The 24,904-nt window shown below is 36.6% G+C and overlaps 1 protein-coding gene across 1 annotated transcript in view; it reads right to left on the bottom strand.

The window, feature by feature from the left end:
• CSMD1 (CUB and Sushi multiple domains 1) overlaps positions 1-24,904 on the bottom strand; it is a 1,143,868-nt gene that overhangs the window by 332,524 nt on the left and 786,440 nt on the right. The window contains exon 6 of the mRNA XM_087916392.1: positions 20,295-20,407. Coding sequence (XP_087772518.1) covers positions 20,295-20,407 — 113 coding nt within the window. The remainder of the gene's footprint in view (positions 1-20,294; positions 20,408-24,904) is intronic.

The raw sequence follows: 24,904 nt of genomic DNA, 5'->3' as shown, positions 1-24,904 counted from the left end.
ATCTGGCCTAGGAACTTGTTTTGAACATGTTGCTGCTCGTAAACCATTTTCTAAAGTAGTTTTCTAGATGTTGGTTGGTGTATTATTAGTGATATTGGGGTCCTTTTGTGAAAGTTTCTTTCTATCAGGTTTTCAAAATAGCAAACCTTAGTAAACCTTTTGAAATGAATGAAGGACCCAGGGAAGTTCCATTAAAAAGCCTTTGAAATCAGAGAACTCTGTTCTATCGGGGTGGCAAAGAGGAGAAAGCAAGGCTGACCATTTCCTTCAGTGTGCTTGAAAGTCCCAAAAGGCTATTAATGATCTCATTATTGAATTTCATACGAGATATAAAAGCATTGTTGGTTTTTTTAGTTGGCTCTCTCTAAGTGAGGTACAGAGAGTGACAAATTACAAACCTTTAACACATTCCCTACCATCCCAATTGCCTGGTAGTCTGTTACCTACTGAAAGGGTCTTTCTTAATTGTTAAATTGTTAAATAATACCTTTTCAGCCTTGTTTCCTGCCTTGGCTGACTACCAGTATCAAAAACTCAAGATGACAATCTGCTTCAGCATTGTGATGAGCTGATAATGCTATACAACAGCCTTCTCCAAATGGAGTGCTCTATAGCTTTGATAGAATAAAAAGTCCATCATCCCCAACTCGTTTGTGACCACACTAGATGGGGATTCTTCAGCATTAACCTACCTATCTGTAGAAGACCAGGTATGGAAGGCCGCTCTATAGCATCATCACCATTTTATCTCACATCTTACTGTATAAAAATAGTAATTATAATTACTGCAGAGATATACAGGTTTAGAATTCATTTAGTGAATGTTCAAAGTTACAACGGCATTGAAAAAAGCAATTTATGACCGTTTTTCATCATTATGACCACTGCAGCATCCCCATGATCATGTGATTAAAATCCAGACCCTTGGCAACTGACTCGTATTTATGACCATTGCAATGTCAGTCTTGCCACCTTCTGACAAGCAAAGTCAACTGGGAAGCCAGATTCATTTAACAACCGTGTTAATAACTTAACAGCTGCAGTGATTCACTCAACTATGGCAGGAAAGAACGTAAAATGGGGCAAAATTCACTTAACAAATGTATTACTTAGCAAAAATGGGCTCAATTATGTCTGCAAGTTGAGGACTTCCCTGTATATATATATATCGGGCTGTCCTCCAAGAAAATTGTTTAAGGATAAACAGAATATTACTATCTGCTTCAAAAGCTATGTTACTGCATTCCTTTTCAGAAAAAGCCATCAAACAATTTTGAGCGACAGTGTCACCTTCATAAACTTGAACACCAGAAAAAGCAATCTTATCAAGCATTCTACAAGGTAGTCCCCATGAATGTATATAATATGCCATCATTGTTTTTTGTCTGTTTTTTCCCTTTGTCCAACTGCTGTTATTATATTAAAAAGAGACAACCCAAAGGTGCTTTTTCAAGAAGCAACTGGATTTTCAGGAAAGTCCAGTTGCCTCTTGAAAAAGCACCCTTGGGACAACCATGACTTGGATAACTGAGAATCGCCATAAACATTTAAAAAGGGAGAACTATGCTTCCTTTCTGTTGTTTGGTTGCTTCTAGATCAACATGTATGTTCCTATGCTCAGGTCACACATAACACCATAGGAAAATTCAAATAGTCCTTTTGGGGAAAAAAAATTAAAAAGCTGAGTGAACTAACATGTCCTAATCCCCTTTTATGCCGGGAGATATTTGGTTAGCCACATGTGACATTTTTGCTTGGTTCAGCACTAGCATCATATCAGTGTTTCCAAAACCTCACTCTCCTTAGGTAGTGAAGCTGATCATCTTTTGGCTGAGCTAGGGCACAGACCTTCTGTCTTGCCTTGCTGAAATTCCCAATTCATGGGAGCTTTGCCTCCGAACATTGCTTTCAGAATTTATGAGCAGATTTCAAGGATAACCTTATCGACAGATCCAGCTTTAAACCCGCTAGTCAATTTCTAGTTTGCTACACTATCTCTATTTTTCTTTAAAAAATTGTCCAGCTTGTTCCCATTTAAGTATGCAGCATGCACTAAAAACTGTTGCCTTCTTCTACCTCCCGGTCGCTGGATTCAACGAAGGCACATTTCCCTACAGACTCATACACAGGTTCACCACCATATCATAAAACCATGATTACATTAGCGGAGAAAGACACTTGCTGTGAAATGCTGTGTCGTGTCATTATCCGAGATAATGGAGACAGCAGAAGAGAAGAGAAAGAACTGGAGAAGATAACAAAATACGAAGACCTGCCAATAGAAACAGAATGACTGTGGCCAAAGAAGGCAAAGGTTGTACCAACAGTCGTGGGGGCCTTGGGTGCAATCCCAAAATGTCTGAAGCATAGTTTGAACACCATCAGCAAAATCACCACCAGTCAGTTGCAAAAGGCAGTTTTGCTCAAAACAGTTTACATCCTACAACAACCTTTTATATTATTAAACAATAACACCTGAGAATGAAGGCAAATATACACATCCTGCCAGGGCTATGTTTCAAGATGCAATCTGGGTCATTTATCGGGACCAGAGGTTTAGTCTTCTGAGCTTTCAGACTTGTGCTGGAGCCCAATCTCAAAGAACTTCTCTCTCACAGAATATGTCTTTCTCATCATATTCTGCTGAGACAAAAGTCGGGCTCCAGCATGAGTCTGAAAGACTAAACCTCTGGTCTCGGTGAGTGGCCTAGATTGGATCTTGCAATAACACTTGCCTATCCCAGGTCCTTGGGAAGGATTTGATAAGGGGATAAAAATGCCAAATCCAGTCTAGACACCTGGCTAAGCAATCATAATATATTAAATGTTGCTTGATTTCCAGCAATACTGGACACTTATTTAGGTTCAGAAATTTAGGTTCAGGAAGAATGATGTCTTGATAACCAGATAGCTGTCAATGTATACTAATAGCTCAGATCATTTGGAAAAAGATCAAACACACATAGCATATCCTGAAAATTTGAGGGGAGAGGGGCAAAGCCATTCATTCTGCATGGAATGGAGACAAACATATTCTGGTTGTTCCAAAAAGCTGCTGAAGTTCAACCGATACAGCACTGAACAAATGACAAATGGTTACCCTTTCCTAATTGTTCCCTGCAAAGAATACTGAGTGGCGTTTGCTTCTTCTCGGCAGTCCAATGTTAGCTGAAGTGAAAGCCATCACATTGCCGCTTCAAAAATTCTTTGCAAAGATTGAGGAATGAAAACAGTGTTGCCACTAAAGATTAGTTGTTCATACTACCTTATCCCATTCTCAGTATAACATTTTGCCTTTCCTCGCTATGGTGCAGAGACTGCTAAAAAGCAAATCGTTATATTGAGGGGTACGAGCTGTTGCAGGGGTCTTGAAGTAACAGGATGAATGCCTTTGCTAAGATATAAGCAGAATGCATGAACTCTCTATAACCCACACATTGTAATAATATCAAGTAACCTTTGGGGTCTTAAGGACATATTAGACACAAGATAAAGCATTTTTCTTCACATACATGCACATTTATAAAAGTATACACCCATGCACAAACACAATCGCTCCTCAAACACACCCACTCAACTATATAAAATATCATTATGCAATTCTCCTAACTTCACCTTCATTGCTGAAGTTACACGGATGTCTTTGCATGTGTATGCAAGCCTCACAGTTTATAGTTTCATCCCAGAAAATTACTAATGGCTAATTTCTTCTCACTTGCCTTTGTTTCCTACATCCCACCAAAAACAAAGGAATGTGGCATATTAAAATGCTGAACAATCTTGTTGCCCTGAAAATAGCGAAACCCAAGAAACATTAATAAAATTGTGACAGAAAAATAAACCCTCTTATTTATGTAAAATATTAATTAAAATAAAGTGCAATTTAGAGAGGGGAGGAAGGGAGCAGGGAGGGAGGGGGGGGAGAGAGAGAGAGAGAGAGAGAGAGAGAGAGAGAGAGAGAGAGAGATAGATGAAGTTTTAAAGGATGTTTTACAGGATGTTTCCTTGCCTGGTATCATAAGAAATACTGGCAATTAATCCCTTTGTGTGGAATTTATTATTTTATCCATGGCCAACCAAGTCTGCAAACTGCCTGACTCTTTAATATCCAAACACTGCTTCTATCAAATGTTGGTTGACTCAGAATAATGAACCAGAAAGTCTTTCAAAAGGCCACAGAATGCTCAGGTGCTCTTGCATGAATAGAAGGATTTTCCATAAGGTCTCAATAGGAGTGTTAGTTCAGTGGAAACCTCTGATTGCAGAAAGGAGAAGCCTCTCTGAAGATTTCCTATCCCTCTTCTGCATGACTTGCCACGGTCCCTGATCTAAAGAGCACATTTGTGGCAAATGCTGGGAGGGAGATGACTCAGAAAGTACTGTCTCCCCTTCCTTGAGCAGACATGAAAGTCCTTTTTCCCAGCCTGGGGTTCCAAAAGGATCCTACCTGACCAGAGGTGACTGCACTAAGCAGGCAGGAAAGAATACAGGATTCAGAAAACCTTGGACAGAAAACTTCCTAGAGAGGGTTGGAGAACAGCCCAAGGGAAAGAGAAAGCTGAATCAAGCCTACAATTCTAGAAAAGGAAATAGGAATAATGATATAATATGTGTCTGGAGGGTTTGGCGTATTCTTTTCCCTTGGCCCAGCATTGAACAAAGAAAGGGCTGTACAGGTAGTCCTTAACTTACAACAGCTCATTTAATTACCATTCAAAGTTACAACGGCTCTGAAAATGATCCTTGCAGCATCCCCTCATTTGATCAGTTTTGACCCTCACATGATCAAAATTCAAATCCTTGGCAACTTGATCACATTTATGATGGTTGCCAATATCCTGTGGTGATGTGAACACCTTTTTTGACCTTCGGACAAGCAAAGTCAATGGAGAAGTCAGATTCATTTAACTACCATACCAAAAAATAATAATAATACAATGCTACAGTAAATAAATACCACTAGATTAAGAGATTGTCAAGAAGATATTGGACTGTGCAGAAATGGATAGACTTATACTGAAGATCAAACAGAAAGAAGATACAGAATACTATCAAACATGGAACTTATTTTATCAATGGCAGGAAAAAAGGGTGAAAGGTTAGGAATATAATTTGTATTGTTAAGCAAATAAAATAACTGAGACAATACAATGTTTATTAAGTACTTATTAAATGTAATAGTAAAAAATTATTAAAACTTAAATTTAAAAAACTATATTACTAATTTAACAACTGTGATGCATCACGACAAGAAAGATAGTAAAATATGGCAAAATGTCTCAACAACAAAAATGTTGGGTTCAACTGTGGTTGTGAGTCAAGGACTACCTGTATTTGATTCTTATCCTGCTACAGGTAGTCCTCTACTTACAACCATCCACTCAGTGACCATTTGCTGTGACAACAGCATTGGAAAAAGTGACTTATGGCCGTTTTTCCACACCTATTATTGTTGTAGCCTTCTTATGGTCACATAATCAAAATTTCAACACCTGCCAACTAGCATGTATTCATGACAGTTGCACTCTCCTAGGGTCATGAAACTACCATTTTTGTAATCTTGCCAGCTGGCTCCGACAAGGAACATCCATGGGGGAAGCCAGATTGACTTAATGATTGCAGTGATTTGCTTAATAACTATGGCAAGAAAAGTCGTAAAAGGGAGCCAAACCCACTTAACAATTGTCTTGCTTAGCAATGGAAATATTGGGCATAATTGTGGTTCGTAAGTTGAGGACTTACGAACCACTTCACTGACTTCAACAGATAATTAGAACTGCAAAAAAGACAATTACTACCAACCTGCCTTCCACTGAGGACCTGCATACTGCACAAGCCAGGGAAAAAGCTGTGAAAATATCTACAGATCCCCACATCCTGGACATAAATTGTTTCAATTTCTACCCTCAAAACAATGCTATCGGGCACTGCACACCAGAACAACTAGACACAAGGACAGTTTCCAAACCACCCCCATGCCCTCACTCCGCTAAACAACTAATTCCCACAACACTGTCAAACTATATCTAAAACGGCAGTATTACCGTCATTATTCTCATCTTCCCTATTGCCTATCTCCTTATCTTCTTACGACTTTAACTTTGTTGCTTGTCACTATTGTTGTATGTACATTGGGAGCTTATGCATCGGAAACAAATTTCTTGTCTGTCTAATCACACCTGGCCAATAAAGAATTCTATTCTATTCTATTTGTATTGATGTGTCCTTTTTATGTGAGTAGAGGGAATTTGTGCTCGTTTGCTTTCAGAAGATCGCTCAGCCTACGTGTAGTTTTTAAACAGCTTGTTCTTATATACTTGAGTAATTCACATTTCAGAAAGCTTCCCCCACCCCCAATTATGCAGTTAGAAGCTGCCCAGCATTTAGTCCCTTAGTAGATAGCAAAATGAGAAAGAGAAATTGTCCCTGAGAGCTCTCTATCCCCTCCCTGCTGGAAGGAAGATTTCACAGCAGGCTTCTTTAAAATAAATTTGCAAAGGCAGGGAGATCTCATGAGGGATCAACTCCCTCCAACTCAGGACCAGCTTCTGTGTTACAGCAATTGCTACGCTGGTTATATAATCATATGTTGAGTAACAGTAACATTTAAAAAAAAAAAAGCAGCATGAACTTGCTTCCTACTTTTGTCTCTGAAAAAGTTAAACATATTTGGACAACTAATTTGATTTCACCCACACCTGGTCACACAAAGCTATAGTGAATAGCCCCGTAGTGAATGACTCAAAAGAAAGTTGTTCTGATCTAGTAGATGATATTACAAAAAAGAATATATACATTTATTGAAATGCATGGATTGTGCCCTCCAGCTAAAATGAATGGGGAGACTAAGTACACACTTTGATCACAGAGTTTAATTTCCCTTCTGTAAACAGCCTTTTCTTACTGAAGAGTTTCAGTAAATATGTATGTAATACAGCTTTGTTTATATGTAGCCACGGTGGCACAGTGGTTAGAGTGCAGTACGGCAGACTACTTCTGCTGACTGCTGGCTGCCTGCAATTTGGTAGTTCAAATCTCAACAGGCTCAAGGTTGACTCAGTCTCCCATCCTTCTGAGGATGGTAAAATGAGGACCCAGATTGTTGGGGGGGGCGGGGATGCTGACTCTGTAGACCACTTAGAGAGGGCTGGAAAGCACTGTAAAGAAATATATAAGTCTAAGTACTATTGCTAGTGTTGGACTTCAGACGTACTAATTGATTAAATCCTGAATTTGTCAAAGTAGTCAAACAGAGGAGGAAGATAACAGCCAATGTATAATGATTTAAACATTGTAATCAGCAACAATGAATACAACTTAAAAAGGAAACATTTAGTGTTTTATAGTCTAGTAATTGCTAATTCTAGACTTTTGGATATCCTTGACCAAGGACCACAACAGATCCCCAAATTTCTACTGCTAAGCAAGGCTTAGTAATTGAGCTACTTTCCATTTTATCACCTTCTTTGCCACAGTTGTTAAATGAATCACTGCATTGTCAAGGGAATCGTGTGATCAATAAGCAAATCTGACTTTGCTTGTTGGAAGCTGGCTGGGAATGCTACATGATCCTGGGACAGTGCAACTGTCATAAATTATATGTCAGTTGCCAAGTGCCTGAATATTGATCATGTGACCATAGGAATGCTGCAAAGGTCACAGGGGCTAAGTCATAAGTCACTTTTTTGCAGCTGTTGTAGCTTCCAAATGTCACTGAACTAACAGTTGTAAGTTGAGGACTATCTGTAATTGCTGTGACATTGGAGTGCATTTAAAATCTGTGGAAAATAATTGGGGGCTTCATTGGCTAGGCTGAAAACAAAGTAAGTGAATTACTAGCATTTATATGCACACATAACACTAGTACTGCTATATACTGCTTTGGTAAGACCACACTTGGAATACTGTGTTGGTTTTGGTCACCATTTTACAAAAAAGATATTGAGACTCTAGAAAAGAGTGCACAGAGATGGCTAGGGGGCTGAAGGCTAAAATGTATAAAGAACAATTTCAGGAACTGGGTATGGTCTAGTCCGGGGTGTCAAACTCGATTTCACTGAGGACCACATCAGGGTTGTGTTTGATCTTGGGGGGCCAGGGTGGGTGTGGCTAGGATGGGCATGACCAGCTTGAAATCACTCATGTTGGGGGTGCCTTTGATGGTCTGAGTGCTCTGCCAATGAAAATGGGCTCCCAGTATCAATTTCCGGTTGCAACTACAACCCTCTGCCAGCAAAAACAGAGCATGTGGCCCCTGTGAGCTCTGTTTTTGGCTGGGATGGCCTCCTGCAACCCTCAGTCAGTGAAAATGGAGCTAGCCAGAGGCACCATGGGCTGGTCCTTAGCTGTTTCCAGGGCCAGATCTAAGCACTCCGTGGGCCATATCCAGCCTGCGGCCCTTGAGTTTGACCCCCCCTGATACAGGATCTCTCGCTTGAGCAGGGGTTTGGACTAGAAGATCTCCAAGGTCCCATTCAGGCCTTGTTATTCTGTATTAGAAGCTGTTAATATTGAAACAAATACAATATGATAAGAAACAGTTAAAAGAACAAGGAGCCAAACTTGACAAATAAAGCTGCAATTAGTTTCCCATTGGCCAAATATAAACAATAACTATAGAGCTGATGGCTTGCCAAGAAGACTTGGATTGCATCTAAGGTGAAGACAGTACGAAAAAAAAGCCTAGTCAGATTCTCACTTTTATAGCATAAAAAACAGAAGCCATTATAGATACAATTGAAGCATTCTGCTCTGAAGTGATTTGTTGCTGGACCAGAGTCTGCCCATTTAAGCAAAAGTTAATCCATTTTAACTTTTATATAAACCTGTCCAGAATATTAATGTACATACAGGAAAGTTGATCTCTCTTGTTACATCAAAAAAAAAAAAAATGTTCTGAGAAGGAATGTGAAGCTTCATGATAAGTGTATTGACTCCAAGGAAGCCAATTGGAACCAATGGGAAACTAGTTTGAAAACTGGTAAGTAAACATAATGCAGGAAATATTTGACTTTCTCAAGCCATGAAATAGAGACTACTGTAACACAAATGCCATGGCAAAAATGGTTGCACATTCATCTTGTTATCATCTATGGTGGACATGGGATAAAGCAAAACAAAAATATGATTCCCATGGAATATGATTCACATTTTAATACAATCTTTTTTGAAAACAGAGATAAAAATGAAACCAGAACTTTCCCTTTTGGGTTTAATGGAAAAAGAACTAGAGAAAAAAAAGGAACTTTGTTATTATGTATGTTGACAGCAGCAAGACTATTGTGTGCACAAAAATGGAAGGACACTTCGATTCCTACTAGGGACGAATGGTTGCAGAAGTTGATGGAGTTGGCTGAAATGGCAAAACTGACCACTTTGATTAAAGAAAAGAATAGAAGTACAGCACTTTTGTTTCCACATGGAGACCACTTCTGAACTTCATACTGAATAATGAAACTTTGATTGTGGGTTTTTACTGATTAGATTGATAAATATTTATAGAAATGGCTTGTTCATATTAATTTGAAAAAGCAAAAAGTGATTTGATGTTAATGCCTTATTTTACTCTAACAAAGAGAGTTGGAAGTGTTTCTTTTTCTTTCTTATCTTTCCTCACTTCTCCTTCCCCTTCTCCCTACTACTTTTCTATTTACTTTGTACTTTGCATTTTATAATACTTTATAACTCAATAAAAATGTTAAATCATTTTTATGAAAAAAAGTGTGCTCGTGAACAGATTTTTATCATGATTTTGTGACACAAAGATTTTGTGCATTTTAACAAAGGGGACAAACAAAGATCTCCCCCCTTTTTTTCCTTCTTCATTTCTACTGGCATTAGAACATTGACTGGGAAGATAGAATTATAGGAATTAAATTAGTAAATTAAAAATAAATAAATGCATATGACCTTCTACTGACAATTATTCTTCCAAAGGAATTTCTAGAACTGATAATAGAATACATACAGCAATATAGCTCAGTATCAGGATATTGGATTATGAAAACAAGACTCCAATGATTAGATGGAATTTACTTGAATAAAAAAAGTAATATGTACTGCAAATAAAGGTGTTCAATACTGCTGTTAAAAAGGTCAAGAACCTAGGAATTTACTTAGCAGAAAACAACAAAGATTTGTTTAAGAAAAATTATTCTTAATAGTTGGAAAAATATAATGGCAATTATTTTAAGATAGAGAAACTTTTGTTAACAAGAATTGTAGCAGAAAAAAAAAAGATTACCTTCCTATGTCAAATGATTTCAATAGGAAGTAAAATGAGTAGCAGAGATGAGCAATTGAGTTAATTCTCCAGGTTAAGATTTGAGAAATCTCCAGGTTAAGATTTAGATTTTATAAAATCTGAAAGAAAGAAGATGGATTGGCGGTACCAACTTTCAAACTGTATTATCAAACCAACTACTTAATTTGGGTGACAAAGTGGGTTATATTATTTTATGGCTTGACTGTATCTATTGAAAAAGTGAGGTGGTTTGCAGAAAAGTCCTTGGTTCAGCACATGCATGCAATATATAAAGAGATCATAATTTTAAGCAGAACATTAAAAGTACGGGATAAAGGGGGGAAGATTAGTTCATATTTGTCCTTTTTGCTTCAATATTAAATATTTATATTCAAGAAAGTATAAAAAGATTTGACCAATGGAGATCTGAATGAAACTGCTGCAAGATTCAGAAAAAGATAAAATATTTTCCAATCATGGTATTACCTAGCATGGTAATATAATGTCTGCAAGAAAACCACCAAACTCAGAAGGCATTAAGGACTCTACACTTCAACCCTGTGTTACAAATATTCTCTTCTTTTTGGCATGGTATAAATTTGATTAATAAATAAATAATAATTATACCTTCCACTAATTGTTAATTGTTGCTTATTGACTTAATTTTAATAAGTTCTCAATCTGTAGTTTAATATGCTATAATAATCTAGTGTTAAGTCTAAAGTTTTTATTGAGTCATCATATGCTTTTAAATCTTTTCAGTTTTTTGTCTTAAATTCAATTTTTCTTCTTGATTATTTTTGCATTTGTACTAAAATGAAATCACAAGATTCTTTAAAAGAAGCAGAAATTCCTGTTGAATATTTATGCTCAATGTTGATGCTACAGCTTCATTTGCCAAAAGATATTAAATAGAAGAAATTATTCTGAACATTCAATTTTCTTGAAATGGTGTTGGGCTTAATATAAGATTATAGGTTGAGACACTAGCTTGAATGCCAATATCTATCATTGTGTTAGCTTCACTAAATATGGAAAAAAAGTTTTGACATGGATCAAATCATTTTAATCCAAGTATTGAGGAATTTTGTTCCCTGTAGAATGCTTTATTTGGATTATAATTTTTATTTTCTGTTAATATAATTACTAATTAAATGATTTCACCAGAAATGAAAATGTAGTGTGAAACATATCAAGAATGTCCTTCTTCTAATTTTGGCATGCCGAATGAGACAAACTCATGAAGTTAAAATAATTTATTTGACTTACCTTGAAAATACGCAAATCATTTTTAATGATTATTAATAAACTTTACCTAAATGTATAAAACTGACACAGTTATCTGCTAAATATTTTATTCATACAATAAACTGGGGTAATTCAAATATTATATCAACCAGAAATAAGTTTCTGATGGTTGTAAAGAAAGGAAGGTGTTTAATAGAATCAGGTCATTATACAAAATTTAAAATATCCAGTTTAGTGGTCAAAATGTTCAAAATGTACTCAAAAAATATAAAAGGTAGCTGAATTTAATGTACATTAAGAGCTTATGCATCAAAGACCTTATGTCCTTTTTTGGCCAAGTGTGTCAAATCACACTTGGCCAATAAAGAATTCTATTCACATTCGATATTATTACTAAGGAAAACCCACAAGATTTATTTGCTATAATGTAGCTACTCCTTCTTTACTTACCTCTGGGTACTGGATAAAAATATTATTTTGGGAAAGCAATTATTTGTGGATTTATGTGGTTTCCTGACTGGATAGATGAATTATTTTATTTTAATGTTGAGATTATTTTAAACTACAGTTATTGAGGAGTCATCCCAGGAGAAATAGATGAGTTGTTCCCCAACAAAAGCAGAGACAAATCTGATTTCAGGAGGGAATTTTTGTCAGAGATTCCTCTTTCCGTGTGTTAATTTTGGCAGCCCTTACCTCACTACTGTCAGAGATTCAATATCAGAAGGTAAAAGGAAAAAGGAAAACCAAAAGTTAGTGAGATGCAAATCAGGAGACACTGAGATTCTTCAGTATAAATCACAAAGACAAACCGGATGAAATGCATGTCATAACTCACAACCCAAATTCCAATATTTCATATTTGCCTACTGACTTGTGTCATGTAATTAATATATGCCTCATTATCTGCAGGAGGAGGTACATGCAAACTATAGTTCTTACATTTCTTAATTATTTCCTATATAGTTCAGTAAATTGAATTCCCTGCTATTGTAAATGAATTCTTTCCTATTGACATGAATGTAAGTCAATATATACTGTAAACTAAAAGCGAAACATTGAAAGGAAAATAATGTAACAGTGGTTTGTTTTCCTTTTATTGCGCAGACAGATCCTCAGTTCTCAGAGATTCTTAACATTAAGGCAGGTAAGCCTAAATTTTATCTACAGTAAAATATTTAGTAGATAATATTCTTCAATCAAGGTGTGTGGGTGAGTATGCCCACCTGGGATTGTTAATATGTTTTCATTGAATCTTATCAATTAATTAACTCATTCATTCATTTGTTTGTTCATTCATTCATTCATTCATTTATTCATTCATATCCCACCTTATTTTTACAAATAAGGCAGCAAACATACCTTTCTCCTCCCATTTTACCCCCAACAACCCTGTGCAGTGTGTTCGGTTGAGAGAGTGGTGAGTGGCACAAAGTCACCCAGCTAGCTTTCATGCCTAAGATTGGACCAGAGGTGGTATTCAGCAGGTTCTGACCAGTTCTGAAGAACCGGTAGCAGAAATTTTGAGTAGTTCGGAGAACTGGCAGATACCACCTCTGACTGGTCCCGCCCCCATCTATTCTCTGCCTCCTGAGTCCCAGCTGATTGGTTGGGTCTTCTTTTGTTGCCCCACACAGAAGAACAGAGCTGGAAAACAGGTTATTGGGGTGGGGAGGAAATGGATATTTTACAGTATCCTTCCCCTGCCACGCCCACCAAGCCACACCAAGCCACACCACGCCCACCAAACGACACCCTCAGAACCAGTAGTAAAAAAAAAAATGAATCCCACCACTGGATGGGGCTTGAACTTCACTTTACATAGAACTTTTACACTGATGCACAATGTAAAACAAACAAAAACAAAACAAAAAAACCCTTAAATATGGTTATAAAGTCAAATCACTTGTACAGATGATGGGAATTTGCATGCAGAATTTAGCCAGATATAAATTTCTGGTTTGGAAAAGCATGGAAAACTGGAAATAAAACCACAGCAAGACTTCTGATATAAAATTTGTCAGTTATAGTGAGGAGAGGGATATCTAAGAGAGAACGGTATATATTACCTAGTAATAATTATGGGAGCTTAACTGAAAATCTGGGCCCTATAAAATATTTGTATGCATCTTCTGTTTAAGGCTATGTAACAGCTTCTTAATATGCGAGATCATTTGAAAATATTCAAGATGTTACTGCTGTGACTATGCTTCTGCTTATAGATCTTCTAATGATATTATCCTATCTCAGTCTTGAAATCTTCTGATTCTGTCTCCTCAACAACCAACTTTCTCCCAAAGTTGTAAAAACAATGCTTCTCAACAAAGCAAAAAATCATAACTGACTGCCAAATATTACCATTGATTATTATCATGTGTGTGTGTGTGTGTGTGTGTCTAAGAAAGGGTGCAAACTCAACAAATAATGCCAGGCGAATCAGTTTTATTTTGAACAACCTGTTTCAAATGAAAGCTGAAATTTGTGTCTTGAGAGTAACCAACAATAGGCATCATTTCACTTTCAATTAGCTCCAGAGCTATTGCATGTGAGAAGCAACGTTGTATAAAAGATAAATTTTCAATATTACAACTTTCACTGGCAAGTGTGGCCTACAAAAGCACAACCAGAACGGTAGCTTAATCTCTTTTAATCAATCTTTCAAACATCTGAAACTAAATTAATTCTGAACACCCAGTTTAGATCAGATGGCTTGCTTAGGACTATTAGCCCTACAATTTGCTACAATATGCTTGTTTTTCCATAAAGAAATAATGATGCTTCGTTCATCAAATAGTAATACAAAGATTGCCATCTATCTAAAGAGAAATCGCACAGTCATAATCATCTCAAATCCAGCTCATTTGTAGCTTTTTATTTTATTTTATTTCCTAAAAAATCCAGCTGAAAAATCTGCACAAAGGTTGATTCCGTTCCACTGAATTTAACAAACTCAACAAGATTAACCTGTGCACAGGACTGCATATATCACTGCATATATTTAATGAATTTCAGTAATTTGGTGAACGCTGGCAAACATTAAACTAATTTGAAAAATAGCAATATTACCTAGGACTTAGATAATATAATCTCCAAAAAGTGATTCAGAACATGAGGAAGCATGTTCTCAGCAACCTCTTAACACAAGTATGGAAACCAGGGGAAAAGGTTTATTGTGCTGGAAACAGATGCCGTGTTTGCTTATTGGAGTCCGAATTGAAAATGCTGCACAGCATCAATATTTATATTTTGTTTTACTTTGACTATGACATATGATTATGTCCTCAATGACTTATGGCCTCCCAAGAAAAATGTCACAGCAACAGCAAGACCAACCTTGCCCTGACACCATCCAGAAAAGAAACAGCTCTGTCCTTCCAAGATGCTGCATTATTGACAAGTTGCTCTATGTTAGAGAGCCAAGAGGAATGCATTCTGGCCCCATCCATCAGCAAACAACAATTGCTATTCCGCAAGCACGGCACCAAAGGATGGCAGCCAAGCTAGAGCTGCCAAAGGCTAGCTTATAGATGACCACTGCATTCTGGCCTTAGAGAAGTCTCTCCTTTATTCCCTTCTCCCCAAGCTTCTAATTTGTATGGGTTTTTGTTTAAAAAAAATCTTTTTTATCTTCTGATATTTTAATTGCTGTACACAATTTTAGGAGAAAATTATTATCTGAAATGTAGGATTAAAAAAAAGGACATAAGACAAATGGATTATCAATATGAGAGAGACTGGTATTTTGGATCACGCATGAGACCAGGGATGTCAAACTCAATTTAATTGAGGCAGCATCAGGGTTGTGTTTGACCTTGAGGGGCCAGGGTGGTGGTGGGCATGGGCAGGGGGATGACTAGAGTAGGTGTGCCCAGCTTGACATCCCTTATCAAGGCTCTTTTTTTTGACCGCGATGGCCTCCTGCAACTCTCTGCCAGCGAAAACAGAGCTCAAGGAAGCCATGTGTAGCCTGCCCGGGCTCCATTTTCACCGGAAGAGGGCTGTACAAGGCCGTTTCAGCTGAGCCTGGGCAGACCACACGTGGCCCTCCAGAGGTCCATTTTTTCTGACAGAGGCACTGCAGGCCACTTCTTTGCTGTTTTCAGGGTGGCCTGCGAGCCAGATCTCAGCGGGCTGGATCTGGCTCCTGGGTCTTGAGTTTGACACCCCTGCATTAGATGAACAAACTATTGGGATCCTCATATTGAATTGAAAACTTGGCCAAGTGTGATTAGACACACAAGGTATTTGTCTTCGGTGAAGAAGCTCTCAATGTGTTAAAACTACATACTTCATGTGCAATCAAAACTCAAACATCAGATTCAGAGTCCTTTGTCAGAATAAAACAATCTAGATGAGATCTACACATTTGGGTCTGACTGGGGTAAATTGGAGGGATAATATTGTAATTCCTTGTTTATCCCTTTTTATTTAATTTGTTTTTGTACTTCACTTTTACATGTAGTTCTATTGTAGCATGTTTTATATTTTATTCTGAATATTTTATTTTGTATTTCGGTATGGCCTATGTGCTAACAAAAAAGTAACAAAAAAGGAAAGGGTTATTGATATATCTTCTAGATGGGTGATTGTCTAATTATGTCATTTCAGTGACTTGGTCCACCTGTTTTTCAGTACTTATAAACATGTCAAGCCTTCCATTTTAGATATTTGTCATCTCATAAAATCTAAATCTTCAACAAGAACAAGCTTTACGAAGAAGCCCTGCATGTGGTTTCAGATAATTTTAACCATGTGACTTCAAGGAAACTAACAGTCCATAGAGTTCGCTAAACACTTCAGACTAATGGCTTACACAAAGTGATTTTGTTATTACAGATAATCAACAGGACTATCAGTCAGAGGTGCTACTTCAATATATAAAAATTCATTAAGATGCCCATAAAAATTAATTGGAAATGTTCTATTTCCTTCAATCATCATTTTAATCTTATCCATTTTAATGGTTCCGCCTTAGGTCTGCTCCCTGGAAGATAAATGCCATTTTTTTTACAGTGATGTGAAAGTAGTTTAATGTACTGTATACCCATGTATAATCTATAAATAAATATAATTTATAATCTATCAGATTATAAGGGAGTCAGTTTGGTATAATTTTATAATCTACAAATCCTGAAAAAAGAATTAGTTTGGTGTAGTGGCTATGGTGCTCAGCTAGAAACCAGGAGACTGTGAGTTCTAGTCCTGTTTTAGCCATGAAAGCCAATTGGGTAACTTTGGGCCAGTCAGTCTCCCTCAGCCCAACTCATCTCACAGGGTTGTTCAGAGGCAAGTAGGAGGGAACATCAGGTATGTACACTGTAAACTAAAAATGAAAAAAATGGGATAAAAATCTAATGAATGGTAATCAGTGATGTCATCAAAGGAAATAATCAAAACTCATGTAGTGCAGATTCATGTATTTATTCAATTTCCATAGCTGCCCATCTCAGTAAATGACTCTGGACATCTGACAATTAAATATACATATATTTCAGATCTCACTACTGGACATAATCCTACTGGACATAACATGTTATTAGATTATTTCCTTAGGAAAGGCTTCTCGTCAGGCCTAAAGTGAATGATTAACATAATCTTCTACTTGTTTGTATGTATGTGTATGTGTATGTGTATGTGTGTATGTGTGTGTGTGTGTGTGTGTGTGTGTGTGTGTGTGTGTGTGTATAGGAAAACCCTCTGTTTTGACTACATTTGAAATACATGAAGTCAGGGGTGCAATTCAACCGGTATAACAACCTGTTTGGTGACCGTGCTTTGCTTAATTTTATTTTACTTTGCATTATTTTAGAAACTGCAAAGCCTCAAAATATTAACATGACAGTGATTCTGAAAGATAGTATGATAAAAATCCTCCATCATTGTCTAATAGGTTATCCATGTGACCAAGAAGAAGCTGAAACAGCTCATTAAATGCTTCTGCTGTAGATTTTCCAGACTCCATGCCCTTTAGATCAACATAAATATTTTTATGGCAAGCTGGATAAATTATGGCTCAGAGAAAATACTTGTATTGAAATGACAGGCTTCATATGTTGAGGAGGACACTAATTCACTTTTTTAGAGATGAGGCTGAATTGCCTGGTAGTTTGAAAAGGAAGCAAAGTCAAACTGTTAATCTGATCAGCTACAGGAAGATGTTGATCTTCTCTTATTGAATTTTAAAATATTATTTTTCTTCCTGGCTTTTTTTTTAAAAAATCAACTGAGTGTTGATCAGTTGTGACAGGAATTGACCAACTGGTCACTTCACTATTGCAACATCTGAATTATCTCTGCCCAGCTGCAGACCTATAATTAAACCTTATGCACACAGGAATTTAAAGGTTTTAATTTTTTTAACTAAATTCTGTCCTTTTTCAGAGAAAAAAAAACCTGTGCTCACTTATGATTTTCCAATTAAACTGTAAAAAACATGCAAATGAATTTAAATTTCAGACAAAGAAAAAAGTATGCATCAAAAGTTTTGGAAGAAAATGTGTTTTTAACTTTCAATAAAACATGACTGTGGTTTTAAAAAGGTCTTTTTTTTTTCCTGCATTTAAGTTGTAGATTTCAGAAAGAAAAAAGGCAGGTTAAATTTTCTTGTTTCGAGCATAGTCCAGGAACTACTTCCTATGTAAACAAAATTTGGAATCTTCTGTTTAAAAAAGTTGACTTTTTTTTTTAACAAAAAGTTGGAATTATAGACATTTTGAAACTATCTATGGAAGCATTTGCTTTGTTTCTAATTTTCTCACTAAATTAATCACAAAAGTTGATTCTGAGGAATAAATTTCTCTTTTGAGGAAAATCCATAAAACTTCTGCTTGCATATTGTAGATCTATATGAAGAGCAAAAGTACTGAACTTATATTCCCCAATATAATGAAAAGTTACTGTAATTATAGGTAGTCCTCCACTTACAACCATTCATTTAGTGACTGTTTGAAATTATGATGATACTGAAAAAAGTGCCATGAACGTTTTTCATTCTTTTACTCATTGCGGCAATTGCATGGTCACATGACCAAAATTCAAAAGCAATCTCATATTTATGACAGCTGCCGTGTTCCAGGGTCATGCGATTAACTTTTGTGACCTTCTCAGAAGCAATGTCAGTGGGAAAGCCAGATTCACTTAAGAACTGTGTCACTAACTTAACAACTGCAGTGATTCGCTTAATGATTGTGGAAAGAACGGATGTAAAATGGGGCAAAACTGACTTTACAACCATCTCATATAGCAACAGAAATTTTGAGTTCAATTGTGATTATAAGTTGATTGTATTTGGTTCAGTTTGGTTTCTGCATCATGATATGTGGCTTGTTCCTTTTACATTGATCCATTATTCAGATGTTTTATATTGTCAACCATGGTTTAGGACATTATTGTGTATGAAGCCATCCAACTGCAGTCTATTCAATAAATCTTGTGTCAACTAAAAAAAAAAAAAATCCTTGGTCTTTTTAGTTGCCAGCAGAAAGGGAGTGGGAGAAAGCAGTGCATTCCTCAAATGCTTCAAACAATTGCTTTGGCAGCTGAAGCGTCTGGCGCGCAAAATTATTACCGGAGAGCATGATTGATGACTCTTGGCTATGGATGTGTCTCATTGGAGAATATACATTCAGGCGGTGGAGGGAAGACCAGGGTCAAGGGTTAAATGAATGATGTATCAGAGTCGGCTGCAACTGGGAAACGCCGACATGTCAACTCCTAATAAATCAATCTTTTTTACTCTGAGAGATGCGGCTAGAGACTTATGATTTGAATGGGGGTGCATATCAGAATCCTGACATCTTGCTTAAGCCACGGTTTTAGTAAGATGCATAAACCTGTTCATTACATAAAATATGTAGCATATTTTTTTAAAAAAATCCAAATAATTTGTTGTCCCAAATCCTCTTATTCAGGCCATTTTCATATTTCAATATCTGTTCCAGCTTCCTCATTGTCAGTTCTCAATCCTCCAAATCAGTTATTTTGATGCCAACGACTGGCTTTTCTACCCTTTTTTTAAAAAAAATAATTTTTAGAATAGTGGTTTGAAATACCAAGTAATTCATGGGAAATTATCTAATTCCTTTTTCTAACCACACTGAAATCAATTTGTTTTGGTATATAAAGCAAAACAGGATCTATATTTCTCAGTTTAATATCTTGCTTAATCTGCTATTGTGCAGTTGTCTACATGCATTTGAAAGTCTTTCACATAAATGGTATGGAATTTGTCATTTTATACCAGTCTTCATAAACGTTCTTTCCAAAATACGCTACATTTTATTAAGTTTATTTCGTATTTCAGCAGAGATAAATGGAATAAAGAAATCAAAAGCACCAAGTCATTGTACTATTGACTGAGTTCAGATTCCCAATCCCCTCTCATGTAGAGGGAACAAATAGAAACAAACATTATTCTTGCTGTCAAGAATAACGAGGAAATTTGGAAAAATAAGAAATAATGTTTTATCTGAAGAGACTTCGTTCTAACCATTTCTGCCTTGTACCTCTATGATCTGCCAAGAGGTTTGCAAGCTTCACACAAAAAGGCCCCAAAAAGGACATAATGGCTATGTCACAGGGATTAATTTTTAAAAGAAATACTGCAGAAATCCCAGGGGTCTTAAACAAATCTCAACTGGATTCCACTTTTGGAGTGAAAATGGTTGTCCGTCCATGTTTGCAAGGATCTGTTTATTTCCCAGGTGGATAACTACAAAGGAGAGCATTTCAGTCTCAACATTTATTTTATCAGGTTTAGAAAAAACAGATTCTTTTTCCTGATAGAGTTCTATGGAATTCTTACCTTGGAACTGAGCATTAAATCCTTTCCGTCTGTGATTACTGTCAGAAGTGAAATGGAGCCGTAACCAGTTTTTACTGCTGATAACAGGTGAAGGTAGATTCATGCCAGTCAACCTACCAAAAAAAAAGTGTTCACTTGAAAATAGTGAAGCAACTACCAATTTTATTTGATTACTTCGATAAAGCAGAGTTTAGAAAACAATACATATTCAGCATGAATAGATATAGCATTCAATACTAGATTCTCAACATCGATGCATTATTCTGGATTATTCTGACCAGAGGTGGTATTTAGCAGGTTCTTGACCAGTTCTGGAGAACCGGTAGCAGAAATTTTGAGTAATTCAGAGAACCGGCAAATATCACCTCTGACTAGCCCCGCCCCCATCTATTCTCTGCCTCCCGAGTCCCAGCTGATCGGCTGGGTCTTCTTTTGTTGCCCTGCTCAGGAGAACTGAGCTGGAAAGCAGGTTAGTGGGGTGGGGAGGGAATGGGATTTTGCAGTAACCTTCCCCCAGAGGTGGGGAGGGAATGTGGATTTTACAGTATCCTTCCCCTGGAGTGGGATGGGAATGGAGATTTTGTAGTATCCTTCCCTACCATGCCCACCAAGCCATGCCCACCAAACTACGCCCACAGAACTGGTAGTAAAATCCACCACTGATCCTGACACTATTTGTTGTACTTTTAATTATATATTTAAGTGAAAAAGAAAACATCACATTTACGCAAGTGCATTATGGAAAATATACTCACATTCAACCAAATTTTGAATTTCTAGTTCTCAAAAGGAGACTTTAATCCACAAACAATTTAACTTTATAGAATGCTTTATATCTCTTGTTGAAAGAATTGATTGATATTGATATTGGTAATACATATTAAAGAATTACACATATCAATACAAAATTTGGCCAACAATTGTTGGCTATCCTGGTTTGATTCATGAAAGCGAAAGTTACTTTGCATTCAGTAAAAACTATGGAGGTAAATGTGTCTAGCAATCCTAAAAAAAAATTAAAACCACATTTTGAAGAAAACATTTTATTTTAACTTTAAAAAAGCAGCACTTTTATATTGGATCCAAAGAACTGTCTCCATGAAATAACTCCATCAAAAGAATCACAGTTGACTCTTTGTGTATATAAACATATTCAGCAAGAAAAATTATTGTAAAAAAATCCAAATGTGATAATATATTAATCCAAACAAGACAAACATTTAGAGACACAGAAATGCTAAATCTTTGCTATCATATATTAGTTGTCTTATTAAAACCCAGAGTTCATTTATTTACTGGCTGTTTTTCATGAAGCAAAGGTTAAAATCGTAAAGTGCATGAATATAAAAATTTACAATATAAAACCAAGAACAAAATAGAACAATGGAAAACATAATTTTCCCATGGAAATTTGGACTTTGTGTATATCTTTTTAAGCCTGAAAACTAGCAGTACCTTCTTTTGTTTTATGTAAATTTGAAAGGAAATGATTCACATAGTTAAATTAAAGTTTCATCTTCAGGATATAATTTTATGTCTAATATTTTTAAAAATGAACTATTATTTTTTAAAATAAAACCTTTATTGTAATAAGGGGATCCTATTTAAAGAATGGTATCCCCATATAATATTATTTCTTAATGCTATATGACAGTTATCCTTGACTGGCTCTTAAATATTTACATTCAACAATTTTGTATATAGCTTTATTTACAAGGGACAAGATAGCAAATTGTCAAAGATTGCTTTGAATTATAGCTTGTATTTCTCTCTCTCTCTCTCTCTCTCTCTCTCTCTCTCTCTGTGTGTGTGTGTGTGTGTGTGTGTGTGTGTGAACAAAGCCATTATGACTTTAAAACCATAGTTTACAGTTAAGTAACAGAGTTCCTGTGATTACTCAATAACCAATGTAAAAACACTGCATCTCAGCTTCAAAACCTAAAGAAGATAAAGGAATTTCTGGAGACATTCTTAGTTTAGCATACTCCATCATTACATCAAAATAGGGCTTTTGAAAATGAGGAGATATTTCTTTTATATTTAACACAGAGGTGGGTATTCAGCAGCTTCTGTCCAGTTCTGGAGAACTGATAGGAGAAATGTTGAGTAGTTCAGAGAACCAGCAAAAATCACCTCTGACTGGAGATTTTACAGTATCCTTCCCCTGCCATGCCCACCAAGCCATGCCCACAGAACTGGTACTAAAAAATTTTGAATCCAACCACTGATTTAACACTCTTTCCTTTAACACCTCTTATCTGCATCCTTATGCTTGTAAGACAAAAGGAAAAGCAGAGTTGCTTTATGCATATTTTTCTATGCAGCAATAATCAAATAGTTAATAGAAAGACCACAGATACAATAGAACAGTCATAGCAGGATAATGCATCTAAATCATTGAAAGGTGGCTGGTCATTTTGGAGGATGTATTCTAATTTCCCCCCCAAAATCAGAAATGACTTTGATGGACTATTTGGCTAGGATTAAACAGACCAGAACCCAGACCTTATATATATTCAGTATGACTCTCCTTCACCACCAGCTATAGGACAGACACATAACTTCACAAATTCATAATACAAAGAATGCCAATGATGCACAATAGTGGTAATGCAATAAACAGAACACCTGTGAGTTCTTTATTTCCACATATGGTCTCTCAGTACAAAGCTATGTTTCATTGCTCAAAATGGTTGCTAGTTGAGAGTAAAGAGTCCTTCAGGGAAGTTGTTGCCAAAGATCGAGTCAAGCATAGAATTTAGCATAGAATTGAGAAATGCAACCAAGATGATTAGGGGACTGGAGGCTAAAACATATGATGAATGGTTGCAGGAACTGGGCATGGCTAGTCTAGTGAAGAGAAGGACCAGGGGAGACATGATAGTAGTGTTCCGATACTTGAGGGCTGCTAAGAGAGGAGGGGGGGTCAAGCTATTTTTCAAAGTATCTGAAACTCCAATCATAATTTGCTAATCAGAACTGTTGAGTTACTACAATATACCAACCCCAAATCAGATGAATCATATGATTTTGTATTATATGTGAAAACAGCCATACTCTACTTTTGTATGAATATGTTTCCTAGGTGTTGCTGGATTGTATCAATTTTGATTTTTGGGAGAGAAATGGAAGAGAGGGAAATAAAATATATGAACTTTTATTCATTAAAAAAAGCTGTTTAATAATTTGCTTGTAAGAATTCCCCCATCAAAATTAGAACATGAGAAAGAACCTTCGCCTGGACAGTTTCTTCCTAACATGCATCTTAGTATTAGATTTTTATTTTCCTAATGTGAGAGAGTGGAGAGTGAGCATTGATCATTGGGATCAATTAAACATAAAACCAAACAGGTTACTATAACCGTGACGGATGAGAGTTTGCGTATTCCTGGGTGTATTTGAAAACATTTTTCTTTAGAGCATCAATGATAATAGAAGAATTAAAACTCTCTGGTGGAAGTCAAGGTTTGCGTAGAAATGTTCTTAGGTCCTGACATCTACACCCAGGAGACTATTTGCTTAATCACACAGATTGATAATGAGAAATGGTTCTTGCGAAGGGCTGAACTTAGTGGCAATTTAATTGTTCCTTTTTGTTGTTGTCAAAACTAAGTAGCTACCAAAATCCCTGAGATCTCAATGGGGGAAGGAGTAAAACTGATAAATTATTTCATGAATGCTTTGTTCTTCAAAAGCAGAATTAGAACTTTCTGTATCTTACCCGGTGATATCAAACCTATGACATATGTGTCACCACATTGGTTGTGATTTTCCAGCAGAGTCAAATTAGGCATTTTCGGAATGTTTCACAAAAGGTTTGGTCTCACTGATCTAACCTTTTGTTTAGGTGTAGGCAACTTTAGCAACTTTCATAGTGAATTGTTGAGTGGTCTAATTTTAATTCTAAAGGAACTCTGTCTGCCATGTATGGCAACTTAAACTCTATAATATATTTAATCTAAAAGAATAATCATTTAATTATAACTAAATACATAATAAAGGAATATCAATAATAGTTCTGTGTAATAAAATATCTCCTGAATTGATTCTGTTGTTCTAGATCAGGGGTGTTAAACTCAAGGTCTGTGGGGTGCTTAAATCTGTTCCACAGCCCCAGCCTGGAAATGTCAAAGGACCAGCCTGTGGTGCCTCTTGTCAGTCAAAATGGGCCATGCGGGCCCCACAGCCTATTTTTGGCCTCCACGGCCTCCTGCAGCACTCTGATGGCCAAAAATAGGCTGCCTGGAAGCGCTGCGAGGCCCCTGTGCAACCCTTTTTTTGCCTCTCTGGCTTCCAGCAGCACTCTGCTAGCCAAAAACAGGCCCCACAGAGGCCCCATGAATCCCTGCATGGCCTATTTTGGATGGCAGGGTGTTGCAGGAGGTGTCCATCCCATCTCCCCCCGCTCCTCCCCCCGCTGGCCCATGGAGAATTACAAAGCTGATCTGGCCCTTGAAGAAATCCATTTTGACACCTCTGTTCTACAAGGTCCTTGAAACAAGATTGAGATCCAGAATACATAACACTCATGAAATTCACCGCAATTCCTAATTCGAAGTTGGATTTTCCCAATTTTAATTAATACACTAAATATCTGTGTACAGTTGGAC

Source organism: Pseudonaja textilis, chromosome 1, assembly GCF_049901715.1.
Source record: "Pseudonaja textilis isolate UNSWEBS1 chromosome 1, rPseTex1.2, whole genome shotgun sequence".
In the NCBI taxonomy this organism is placed as follows: Eukaryota; Metazoa; Chordata; class Lepidosauria; order Squamata; family Elapidae; genus Pseudonaja; species Pseudonaja textilis.
Note: the sequence above shows the minus strand (reverse complement) of the source record. Positions and strands in the feature narration are given on the sequence as shown.